This window comes from Daucus carota, chromosome 2, assembly GCF_001625215.2.
Source record: "Daucus carota subsp. sativus chromosome 2, DH1 v3.0, whole genome shotgun sequence".
NCBI classification, from domain to species: Eukaryota; Viridiplantae; Streptophyta; class Magnoliopsida; order Apiales; family Apiaceae; genus Daucus; species Daucus carota.
In genome coordinates, this window is record NC_030382.2 from 37028074 (window position 1) to 37040142 (window position 12069).

The 12069-nt window shown below is 31.7% G+C and overlaps 1 protein-coding gene and 1 non-coding gene across 2 annotated transcripts; one reads left to right on the top strand and one right to left on the bottom strand.

Moving 5' to 3' along the window:
• Window positions 1–5635: 5635 nt before the first annotated feature.
• TRNAP-AGG (transfer RNA proline (anticodon AGG)) lies at window positions 5636–5707 on the top strand. Its single transcript has one exon. It is a non-coding gene; the product is annotated as a tRNA-Pro (tRNA).
• A 111-nt stretch (window positions 5708–5818) lies between these two features.
• Window positions 5819–7579, bottom strand: LOC108207487 (NAC domain-containing protein 2). Its single transcript, XM_017377928.2, has 3 exons — window positions 7304–7579; window positions 6918–7204; window positions 5819–6730 (listed from the first exon to the last, which is right to left on the bottom strand). Exons 1-3 carry the CDS (start codon window positions 7473–7475, stop codon window positions 6209–6211), a joined length of 981 nt encoding a protein of 326 aa, XP_017233417.1. The 5' UTR covers window positions 7476–7579; the 3' UTR covers window positions 5819–6208.
• Window positions 7580–12069: the final 4490 nt, after the last annotated feature.

The window sequence follows — 12069 nt, forward strand, 5'->3', positions numbered from 1 at the left end:
AAGCAGTATTATATTAATTATAAGAAAAGAAATCTGAGAGGTAGTTGTTTATCCTGTATTATTGACCGTAATTTAAAATTTCGAACTGATAACTTAACATGACCCGTAATATTGTGCTAACAAGTGCTGTTTATCTTTGATTTCGCTAATAAACTCGTTAAGAATTCAGAATGTCTTGGACGAAAAATGTAATAAGAACAACGGTAGATAACTGTTTGTGAGTACGAAACAAGTAAAAAGAAAATCCCATAAAATGGAATTGTACAAAAAAGTGCATGCATGTGAGGCATCTTTTTGTGAAGACACATTAAAGTGGTATGCGAATGGTTGTCAGCATATATAGTGGGGGCTCTGTCAGTAGCACAACTCGATCTCACCTTGCTTTTATTATTCAGATTTTATTTATTTTTTTCCCAAGATGCTTTCTCATATAAAGAATTGTATCTGCCGCTATCAGGAGTTTTTTCGTTTTAGAAAATTTACGACAATAAAATTTTCTCATAACTCATCCCATTAGGTATCCCATTGTTGGACGTGGCGTTTGAGGTTTGCTTTCTTAAAGTCATGTGTTCGATTTCTTCAAAATAGCAATCGGATTAGTCGAGGAGCGCGCAATCTGGCCCGTGCACCGATTTATTTTTTTTAAGAAAAAAAAATTCTAGTAAGATTTTTTTATTAATAATCACAATATTTTGCATGTATAAAAGCTTTTATTAATTTTCTTTTAAACTAAAAATTTAATGTTAATATGTGTCTTCGACTAAAAAGATCTTTTAATATTCACCACATATAGACAAGTAAATCTCACACACTATGAAAACACCCCACTCACCAAAAACACTGATAATTACGCCACTTGAATTGTGTTCCCCTTGAAAATGACCATTTATATATTGTAGGCCTGCAACTTTTGCTGCTGCTGCATTTCATTTATATTATGTAGGTCTCACAATGTACAGGATTTTAGGTCCAATTATAAACTTGCACTGTTTGCAAGTATATACGCGATGACATGAGTGATCAACTGACTTTTTCTTAGTGCGGTGAAAATTTTGGCAATGGGATAATCATTTTATCGCACGCACGAAGTATCATCATGAGTAAACACCGTCAACGACTATTTTTACTGTCATCATTCTCTTTCATTGTGTTGGAGATTGACGTTTGGTTTAACTTAAAAGAAGTGGAATACAAATCAGGAGTAAACAAGACTTATAATTAATTATATTGTTTGAGAAATATGTAAAAATTTTGAAACAAAAAATAACACTTTTAATTTTTTATAAGTCTTTTGACATAAACGGGTGAAGAAAAGAAAAAGCGACAAACCACACTGGCCAAACAGGCACTTTCATGCTCAGTTCTTGACCAACAAATGGCAAACAGTAGATGTGTGTTTTTGAGATTTTGTTCATCCAAGTGCGGATAAGAATATAATTTTGATATAAAATTATTTATAACTTCAGTTAAAATCAGTGACTATATATAATAATAAAATATTTATATATTCGTAAATGAGTCCCGGAACAAGGCCGATTAAACTTAGTGATTATAAAATGATAATAGAAATGTTTACTATTACTTTCAAAAAAGAAATGTTTACTATTAATATAGTTTATAATTTTCAGCTTTTTGTCACCCATCGAAAGTAACCATTTTATATAGGGTTTGTTCATAAATAACAATTCCAAAATATTTTTTACAAACATACCACGTTTCTTTTATAAATATTTTATAAAAATATCAAATTTTTGAAAATATTTGTAAAAATACTATTACAAGCTTGCAACCATATGCAACTTTGCGGAGCTAGTTAGCTGAATTTGTATTTGGTTGCATATCGTATATTTGTAAATATTTTTTAAAAAAATAATATTTGTAAAAATTTTCAAAAAGATAGTAAAATCGTAATTTTTTTGAGAAAATAGTAATTTTGATAATTTGCAATCTATTCTAGATATTCTTACGGTAGCGGAGGAGCCTAGCGTGACCAACATTTTATTATATATTTTATTATTACATTACTTATCATTAATTAGTTTATTATATATTGCAAATAAAATTATTTTTTAATAAAAATCAAAGATCAGACCGGATATATCATATTTTTGAAATATAATAATCGGGATTCGAAATCGAGTTCATAAAAAAAATCATGATCAAATATTCCGTCCGATTTTTCGAATAGAATATCTGAATTTTTGAATTTTTATAAACCGGTGACCTGACTAAAAATTAAGATGATCCAGTTTTTGGATTGTTATACTCACCTCTATGAAAAAAATACGAAATAATTAAAAAGAATCTTTCTAGTGTGTGCCCAAGGGCACACATTAAGCACTAAATTTGATGAGTTTAGTGGATTTTAATTGGTGGAGTTGGTATAAATGCAAGGGGCCCCATCCATATTTATGATTACATGACCAATAAAAATGCACCAAACTCATCAAAATTAGTACTTAGTATGTGTCCTAGAAAAACGGAATTAAAAAATCTTCAAAAGAACCTGTATGTCCCAGAGTGTACAACGCTGCAAGGCTATAAAAGTGGAAACTTTAATCAATGCGATGCTTGTCGGATTATTAATCGCCCGCATTCGCCGTACCATTTGAGCACCTATCCTTGTCTTCCTACGTGTCCCTCTCCTTCTTTTCACCTTTCTTGGAGTATTACATTTACATGTACGTCCTCCAGCTTGTCAGCGTTAACAGTTTCGTACACACCATGAATATAAATTTTATTTTATTTTTTATATCACCATGAGTATAAATTTATAAGAATATGCTGAAATGCGTTAATTATTTGAGATCAGAAAGTTATCCTCAGATATTCACACCGTTAATTTTCAAAAAAATTATTTCATCTAGCAAGTATAGCTTTAAACGTGTTAACAGGATAAATTGATCAAATATATATTTTAGAGTTTGCCATACATTTAAATGCAGTTTAGTTGAGCACGATTGGATAGCCCAAGTGGTTAAGGGTTTATCCTCTGTTGGCCCAGGTCCTGGGTTCGACTCTGGCTCACCTCGAGATTATCTTAGAACAGATACTCAAATTGTAAGGCTATAAGCCATATTAGTCAAAAAAATGCAGTTTAGTTAATACGTAAATAGCCGAAAATCCTGGACAAAAATGAACTCAGCGACTTGGGTTAAGTTTTTCAGAAAATAATTAAAATCATTATATATATAAACATATGGAGCCCTGGACAAGCGGCATGGTATATGCTGAAATGACTATGGCATTATGTTAAGCCTGTCTGTAACATGTAGACTATTATAGTAGCTGAAGAAGGCCTACTTGAAATATCGTGTTCATGGTTTGTGATAAGAAGCCATAGTGATTCAATTTTGTGTTTCCCCGGATATTAGTAGTCATTAACATAACTGTCCATAAGTCTGGACAATCGGGAAGAATATTATCATCAATCACAATTAGGGATGGCAACGGGTTGGATCGGTTCGGATATTTGAGATATCCAAATCCAAATCCAAATTATTTTTAAAATCCAAATCCAAATCCAAATCCAATCGGGTTTCAAATATCAAATCCAAATCCAAATCCACGGGTTTCGGATCGGGTTCGGGTTTGTTCGGGTTTATCCAAAACTTAAATTCTGAAATTTATAAAGTATTGTAAAAATATTGTTTTTGATTTTTTCACCCTTAAATTTCATTATATTTAAAACTAAACTACTTTAATAATAAAGTATTACACATTAATAAAATCTTGAACCGTATTTAATAATTTCTGAACACAAATCTTCACTATATGGAGTATGAAATATTAAAGAAACTCATTAGTTAAACAAAAAAAGCGACTATAACCCAAGAATATATACATTCACACTCTATATATAAACAAAATCTAGTAGATTTAAAATTTCAAAAAAGTATATTAGTATACATACATACATACATACATACATACATACATACATACATACATACATATATATATATATATATATATATATATATATATTTGGATTTTTTTTCGGGTTTCGGGTTTGGATCGGGTTTGGATCGGATTTGGATTTCGGGTCGGGTTTCGATACGAAATACCTAGTATCCAAATCCAAATCCAAACTCGTTCGGGTCTAAAAATCAAATCCAAATCCAAATCCAAATCCAAAATATCGGGTTCGGTAAGATCCATTCGGGTCGAAACGGTCGGGTATCCATTCGGATCGGTTTTTTTTGCCATCTCTAATCACAATCTCTGCTGGAGTAAATGTATCACATTCCATTGAAGTTTAGAGCAACTCCAAGGGGCTCTCTAAACAAGCTCTTAAGTCTAAATTTTAGGAGCAAATCAAAATTTAGTGTTCCAATGGGCTCCTAGATGCTCTTTAAAAATTTAGGATCCTACTCTCTCTCCTTTCTTTTAAAGAGCATCTAGTAGCTCTTAACTCAATATTATATTAATTTATATTCAATCTTCTCTCTCTTTTAGTTAACTTTTTCCTCTCATTTATATAAAATAAATATAAAATGTGAATAAGGAGTCAAGTATAAAGAGTAGCATTGGAGTTCTCACGTTTTCTAAAGTATTAACTTAATAGGAGCCACATTTTATATTATTGTTTAAAGAATGATTTAGGGAGCACCGTTGGAGATGCTCTTAGAACTTACTCCTACACAGACACAATTCCCGGCATTATACTGAATTTTTTTTAAAAAAATTATTATTTTCTTGAGTGTGATGCACAGTTTTTAATATTGTTGAGTTACTCACTTCGTCCCTAATTAAATGTCTATTTTGATTTTAAATGAGTTAAATTGACCAATCTTCATTAAACATCAGAAATTACTTATTTAGTATTTTTAAAATATGAAAGTTGCATATAAAAATAAATAGACTAAATATATTTTCTAATTATATAATTTGAATCATTTTTTATTAAGTATATAGTATATAAATTCCGTTGGCTGAGTTAACGGCAATTATGTTTTTCATACCATCAAATCAGTTTAGTTTAGTGAGTCAAAGATTCGTATAAATCGGTGATAAAATTGATATATTTGTCGATTTGGGTGATGAGTGACTAGAATGATAAGTGATAATTAACCCTTATATATATTAACCGGCTAACATGTTTAGTTTTAATTAACAGTAGAGTAGGGATATGATGCAGTGGGTGTTTGGCACGGGCTTATAAGCCCGGTTTCTGAATTATAAGTGAGAAACACTTATTTGTATCGTTTGTGTAAGAAATCAAGAAGTACTTAAAAAAAGCTACGATTACTAGCTTTTGTCTCACGACTTCTACTTATTTCCCAAACACTTTTATCACTTATAAGTCTTAACTTGCTTCTAACTTCTACTTCACTTTTTTACTTTAAGCAATAAGCACTTATTTTAAACTCACCCAAACGGCTACGCAATCTTCCATGTTACAAATACAGATGTACAATGAATTAAACTAACTCGAGCTTAAATTATTGAAATTTTGTCGATTTAATCAAACTTCAAAGAAATAACTTTGAAAAAGGAAAGATAAATTTAAATTCAATTAGAAATCAAACTAAACATGGGATATGCAATATTTTATTGACTATGAATATCACTAGCACTACTACTTTATTATTGTTTCCCAGTGTTTTTCTTTTTACCGAAAAATTTTACAAGCGGGCATTTGGTCTAGTGGTATGATTCTCGCTTAGGGTGCGAGAGGTCCCGAGTTCAATTCTCGGAATGCCCCTTTTTTAGTTTTCAAAGTCCTCAGAACATCACTTTTCAAGAACACATGTTTTTTTTCGATTCACTCAAGCAGAAAATGCAAAATACAGAAGTACCTGCGTAGATCATAACATTCTTGAAACAGAATGCAGAGCTATTTTATTATTTTACATAACAAGAAATCCAAACAGCAAACATTACATGAAAAAGCACACATGAGTGGACACAGAATGTAAAAACAGACAGACAGTCAAATTTTAAGCACGATGAAGCAAACATGTAAAGATGCAGAAACCGGCTACATCCCCGGGTGACACAAGATTTTGCGACGTCTTATTTATTAAAATTTTATTTATCACACTTCAAGCTTGGATATATTTCCTGGCCTCCTCAGGTTGCGAGTTCCCTTTTGTCTGAGTTTATAACTTATAAGTCAGAAAAAGTACTATACATTATGATATAAGTACTTTGACAGACTCAGCCTCGCTTATAAGCTTAGACAAAAGGGCTTCTTGCTTCTTGATCAGTAGCCTTCATGAGAAAGGAGTAAACTCATGATAGCATCGGATGGAGTAGGGTTGTAAAAATAGTTTCCTTGAGCCTGATTCTGATTGTAAAAGCTGATCGTGTTTGTGCTCATCATGTTTCCCATATCATTTTCGCTCATCACATCTGTCACAGTCTTGTTCGAGCCACTGAGACTACCAATTTCATTCACGAACTTAGGCTTGAGGAAATCATCAAAGAACGAAGTGGTGATGAACTTGGAATTGTTAACATTGTAGGTCATGGTTTGGACAGGATCAGGTAGGCCTTGAGATGAAAGCATGGATGCCTTCAAAATCTGACAGTCCTTAAACGGGTAACTGTCGAGTGGAGTGTTGTTGGTTGCAATGTATGCTGAAGGGAGCTCTTCTATCTTTGGCATATAATTCGTATGCACAAATCTGCTCGGTGGACTGGAATTGTAATCATCTTCCACTGTCCAGCTATTCTTTGAATTGTTGCCTTTTTGACGTATCCGACACAGTACCCAGTCGTCCAGCTGACATTAACAAACACAATATGTGTCACAAACTCAGATTCTTTGTCAGAATTATTATGATTTTTAGCCAGTTTACAGAAACAATTTTATGCAATGAAATTTATCAGCACATTTTTAATTCATTTTTTTCGCGTGATAGATGAAAAATTAATTGAAATGTTGCATGAGCCAATACAGAGCTACGTACCCTCATAGATCCCTTGGACCTAGATGGTCGGGTGGTGGTGTCTGGCAATCTGTACTCGGTCATGATCCAATCAGTTTTGACGCCCTTTGGAGGACGCCCGGTGTAAAAAACCAGAGCCTTCTTCACTCCAATTCTTCTTGATCCAGAAGCACTGAGTATTGGCTTATCAGTTCCTGTAGCCTTCCAGAATCCTGAAGCCGCGGTCCTATTAGGCCTAGCTCCGTTGGGATACTTCCTGTCCCTTGGCGTAAAGAAATACCATTCGTCCTCTCCAAATAATGACTTATCTGAATCAAGATACAAAAATCAATTCAAAATTAGCTAAATATTATTAGTTGCAGATGCAATCATGCACGTACTTTGTGTAAGAACAAGTCATCACTTACTAGGAAGATCCCATGGGTTATAGTTGTAGAGCTCGATGTCAGCTACAACAGGGGCAGGCAAGGGACAGGAACGCAGACGTTTCATGAGGTAATGGACCATGAGTTCTTCATCAGAGGGGTGAAATCTAAATCCTGGTGGATAATGAGGAGTCAAGACTTGATCAGTCTCCATAGTTATGAAGATACGACTACTCTCCGTGAGAGATGGGAGGATTTAGATAGCTAAGAGGAGGAAGAAGAACAAATCAAGTGGGATAAGCTCTGTTTATATCGAACAGGAGGACACTGGTGATGATTAGCACATTTAGATGTAGACATTCTTTGTCCTTGACAAAAACTATAAAGTTTTACAAAAAGACCTTAGGAATTGGATTAGAATGTAACATCTTGGTTTTACTCGTTGGCCTTCTCCTCTCTCTTGGGAAGTACACTTATTTATTATTTTACTGCTGCCATCACTGACTACGAGTAATTCGGATAAAGAATCTCTTCAGAAATGCTTTTGGTATCTAGAGCTAGCTGATTCTTGCCCAAGTATGTTGAGGAGGGATGACTGACAAATTTGATCATAAGAACACATAATGTGAGGCTCCAACTCTTGATCGCAGTAGACACAAAAGGCCCTCACACACACAAAACAAGTCTTAGCATCAGCCAGGGGCGGATCTAGCAAGAGGCACGAGGGACACTGCATCAGCAATAGACAGGCCTCACAAAATGTAGGCACATAACTAAATAGATTATTACTGGAACACTACACAAGTCTCGGCAAATCAAAGACAGGTTTGGTAAATTGTAGAAGCATAACCAATTCAGAGAACATCACTCCCTGAGCACCAGACACTATTTTGCCTTGAAAGGTGAAAGTTAACCATTCCTTTTAGTATAACTTGTTGAACTCTGTAATTTTAGTAGTAAGATGCAATTAACACTGAAATATTATAGTGTCAATAACTAATTTTATATTATTCAGTAATAACAATGATAATTTTGCATGTCACATTGAACTTTCTTGGAACTCGTATGACATTTAAATGGTGGGTGTGAATAACACTCAAACGTGAGTATGTGTATCTCAAAATTATGACAACAATAATTCATTCATCAAATAGAAATGAAATTCCCAGTCTACACAACAAAATTACAAACTTAAATATTAGTATATGAGGTTCTAATTCTCTTTCACCGGATTAATCAGTAATGAACCAAACGTCTCTATATCACGGTTGTTTGAATATATATTTAAGTATAATTGTTTTGTCAAAGAATATATATAATAATATTATATAAAATAAAATAAAATAGATCAGAGGCAAAGCTCAAGAGAAGAAGTTAAAAGGTGGTATTCAGTTTCACTTTTTGAATGGTACAAGCCGTTCCTGTCATGTAAAAATCAAAATGTCCATGCCTTGCCCACAGTATTACGAGTGGCTAGTTTGATGTGCATTATACATATCGCTGTTTAGGAGCTACTAATAGCGAAATAACATGATGTAAACTGCTGATCGACTCTCTTAAGCGGCTCTAAAATGCCAAAGTTAAAACTTAAAACAATCGGAGACATGACTGATTCAGAATATGCCTCTTACAAATGTTGTCTTTATAACCTTAACGGCATGCATGGCTTAAAAGATTCAAAAAATAAGATCAGATGTAATTCGGACAGGATTTAACAAAATTTTAATTTTATTAAAGTTGAATTTAGACCGGGCTGGCCAATTTTCTTAAAGATTTTTCACCATAATGGGACAGTTAGATAAGACATACATTATCCACATTTTATTTTTCAATTTCATTTAGTTTATCATTTTTGTCTAAATTTCTTCCTTTTCATTCACTATTTTCTTATACGTTTTTTCTAAAACTTTTAATTTTTTATAACTTTCAATTGTATTTTGTCGCCATTTGATATCCTTGTTTTCTGACAAGGTCATTTCATTTTTTTTGAGTGAACATATAACTAAAATTTGATATAAGCTGATAAACAACTTACAAACGGAACTACATAATTAACCTGCTATCAAAAATACTAATAGTGAAAATTCTCTCCATTGAGAACGGGGAAAAAGTTATAAGCAATTCGGATAAAGAATCTCTATATAAACTGAGTGATCAAATATATAAATACTCTCAAAATGGGGGAAATGAACAAAAGAAAAACACAATAGATTATTTATGTTTGCAACTACCCAACAAATAAACCCGACAATAGAACAAACCAATCAAAGCCTCAAAGGTTCTGGTCTTTTTGTATAATCCTTCGACGTACAAAACCAGTTTGTTTATTATTTACCATCGCAAGGGTGTCTATATACGATATTCTCCTATTAAAATGAATAAAAAAATTATAAAAATAAAATATTAAGATATAATAAAATTAAATAGCAAGTAGGTGACTGTCTGCATCCAAAATATTCACGTAAGACATTTATTATAAATTTGACTCAATATAATTGTCGATTAATTAACTTAATGTGATCATTCTGTTAAAGTCGAAAATTGAAGTTATCTAAAACTCAAAAATGATAACATGCAAGGGTAGAGTTCATTTTGGATTTCAATATATTTACTAAAATTTGCTATTTGTGTGTCAAGATCATGATAAAATTTGTTTTTATTCTTCGAAACCTAAAAAATTGATAGAAATAAGGTCACATTTTATCATGATTCCATCAACTAAATATCAAGTTTTAATAACTATATTAAAACTCAAAACGAGCACTACCCTCCTATATTATCATTTTCAGTTTTAGATAATTTCAACTTTTGTTAATAATCAAATGAAGTTAATTAATAATCAATTTGAGTGAAATTTACAATTAGTCACCTACTTGACGTTTTTGGACATAATCACTTAACGACATTATATTTAACATATATATAATACAATTCTCTAATTTTAATATAGAGAAGAATGTTATAATATAAACAATAAAATTAAAGTCGATAAAATAAAACATCAATTAACCAGAGGATGAAGATTCAGTTGTCACATCTAAGATAAGTCAGAAAGCAGCAGCTGGCTATTTAACAAGTCCTTTCGAGCAAAACAACAACGATGATATCCATGTTTTATTTATGAAGATAGATCATATACAATATACTACCATTCCCCTTACAAATGTTAATCTTTAACCAACATTGTAAGCATCGCGTTATATTTTGTCATTGTCTCTGGATTTACAAATCCGAGGGAAGATTAGGAAAGCTTTATACTGTAGCATATTACTAAACAGGGAATCATTTTGCAATCTAGGGGCGATATGGAGGATCGACGAAAGTGTCTTACTATTGGGATTATCCCACGAGATGAATGAGAATAGGATAGAACTGTACAGTTGTCCATTGATGAATTAGCCTGCATGTTTCACCTTACTTGACTACGTGCTCTTCGCTCCAAATTCATAAAATCATTTGTCTTTTCTTTTCGATTTCTGATTCGGACAATCTTGTCACCCGAAAATTATTATAAAAAATAGATATTAATTTATAAATTGTAAGTTTATAATGAAAAAAAAAAAAACTACAGTCAATTATTTTAGTTATGCGAAGTTAAGTTATTAAGTACAATGCATATATTAATATTTTTAAAAAATTATATAATTTTATCTTTTTTAGTTAACATTTTTATTCAATTTTTTTTAATTATCGAGTTTCAATACCTTGATTCAAATTAATTTTTTATTTCAAACTCCTCACAATAGCTTACATAAAAGAAACAAATAAATTTGAAATTGGTTGAAAGAGATAAAAAAATCATTAAAAGTGTTAATTAGCTATAGTTATTCGAAACAAAGAATTTGGATTGACAAAATGTATTATGTCAATTAGTTGTAATTGAGTCGATATAAGTAATTCATAAATTTAACTTGTATGCATATTTGGCATACTTTTATTATTATTATTTGATTTCTAAAAGGTATATTTTTCTAAAGTTATCATTAAAATGATATCCATACGCATTTACCTTCGTTTTTTACTTAGAAAAAGTCATATTTGATATATATCAGAATAAAATAAAATAAAATTCACCCGAAACATAAATATAGTTGATTTTACATCCAATATCGCTCAACCAAAACAACCTTTTATTGATTACGTGAGAATAGTCTGTTTATAGAAAATTTACATTATATAGAATGTTATGTGATTTAGAATTACAAGAGGTACTCGATTTATAGTAAGTCATGATTTATTAGAGCATGTTTTAGAAATTTTTTTGCTAAGAGGATATATGTATGTGCTCCAATAAATTTGAAGTTTGTGTTTGCGTAAAATTAAATCTAAGTACTTATTAGGCTCGACAAATATAAAGGAGATAGAAAGTTGGAGTGATATAACTTTTAGATAATCACCGTAAATGTCCTCTACATACCACGTAGATGTCACACATAATTTTTTGGGCTCGGAGATGCTCTCGGCATCTTTTGGCACCTTTTGGATCTCATTCCTCTCTTTTTGATCTCATTCCTGTATACGGATAAAGATTCAGTCGGCCCAAATATCGTGTAAACGTTCTGTTCAGCCCTATATATATTTAGCCCATATATCAACATGTTAAAAAGTTGATGCCAAAACGATAGTCATATTTAAGTTTGATTTTTGCTCCGAGTGAAAATCGGATAGAATATTATTTGATATTTAATTATTATTATATTAATTATTTATTAAAATGTATATTTACTACTCTCTCTATTTTGAAATATAGGTTACCTGACTTTTTGGCACACACTTGTAAGTACTTTGACCGCATAGCTAAAATCATT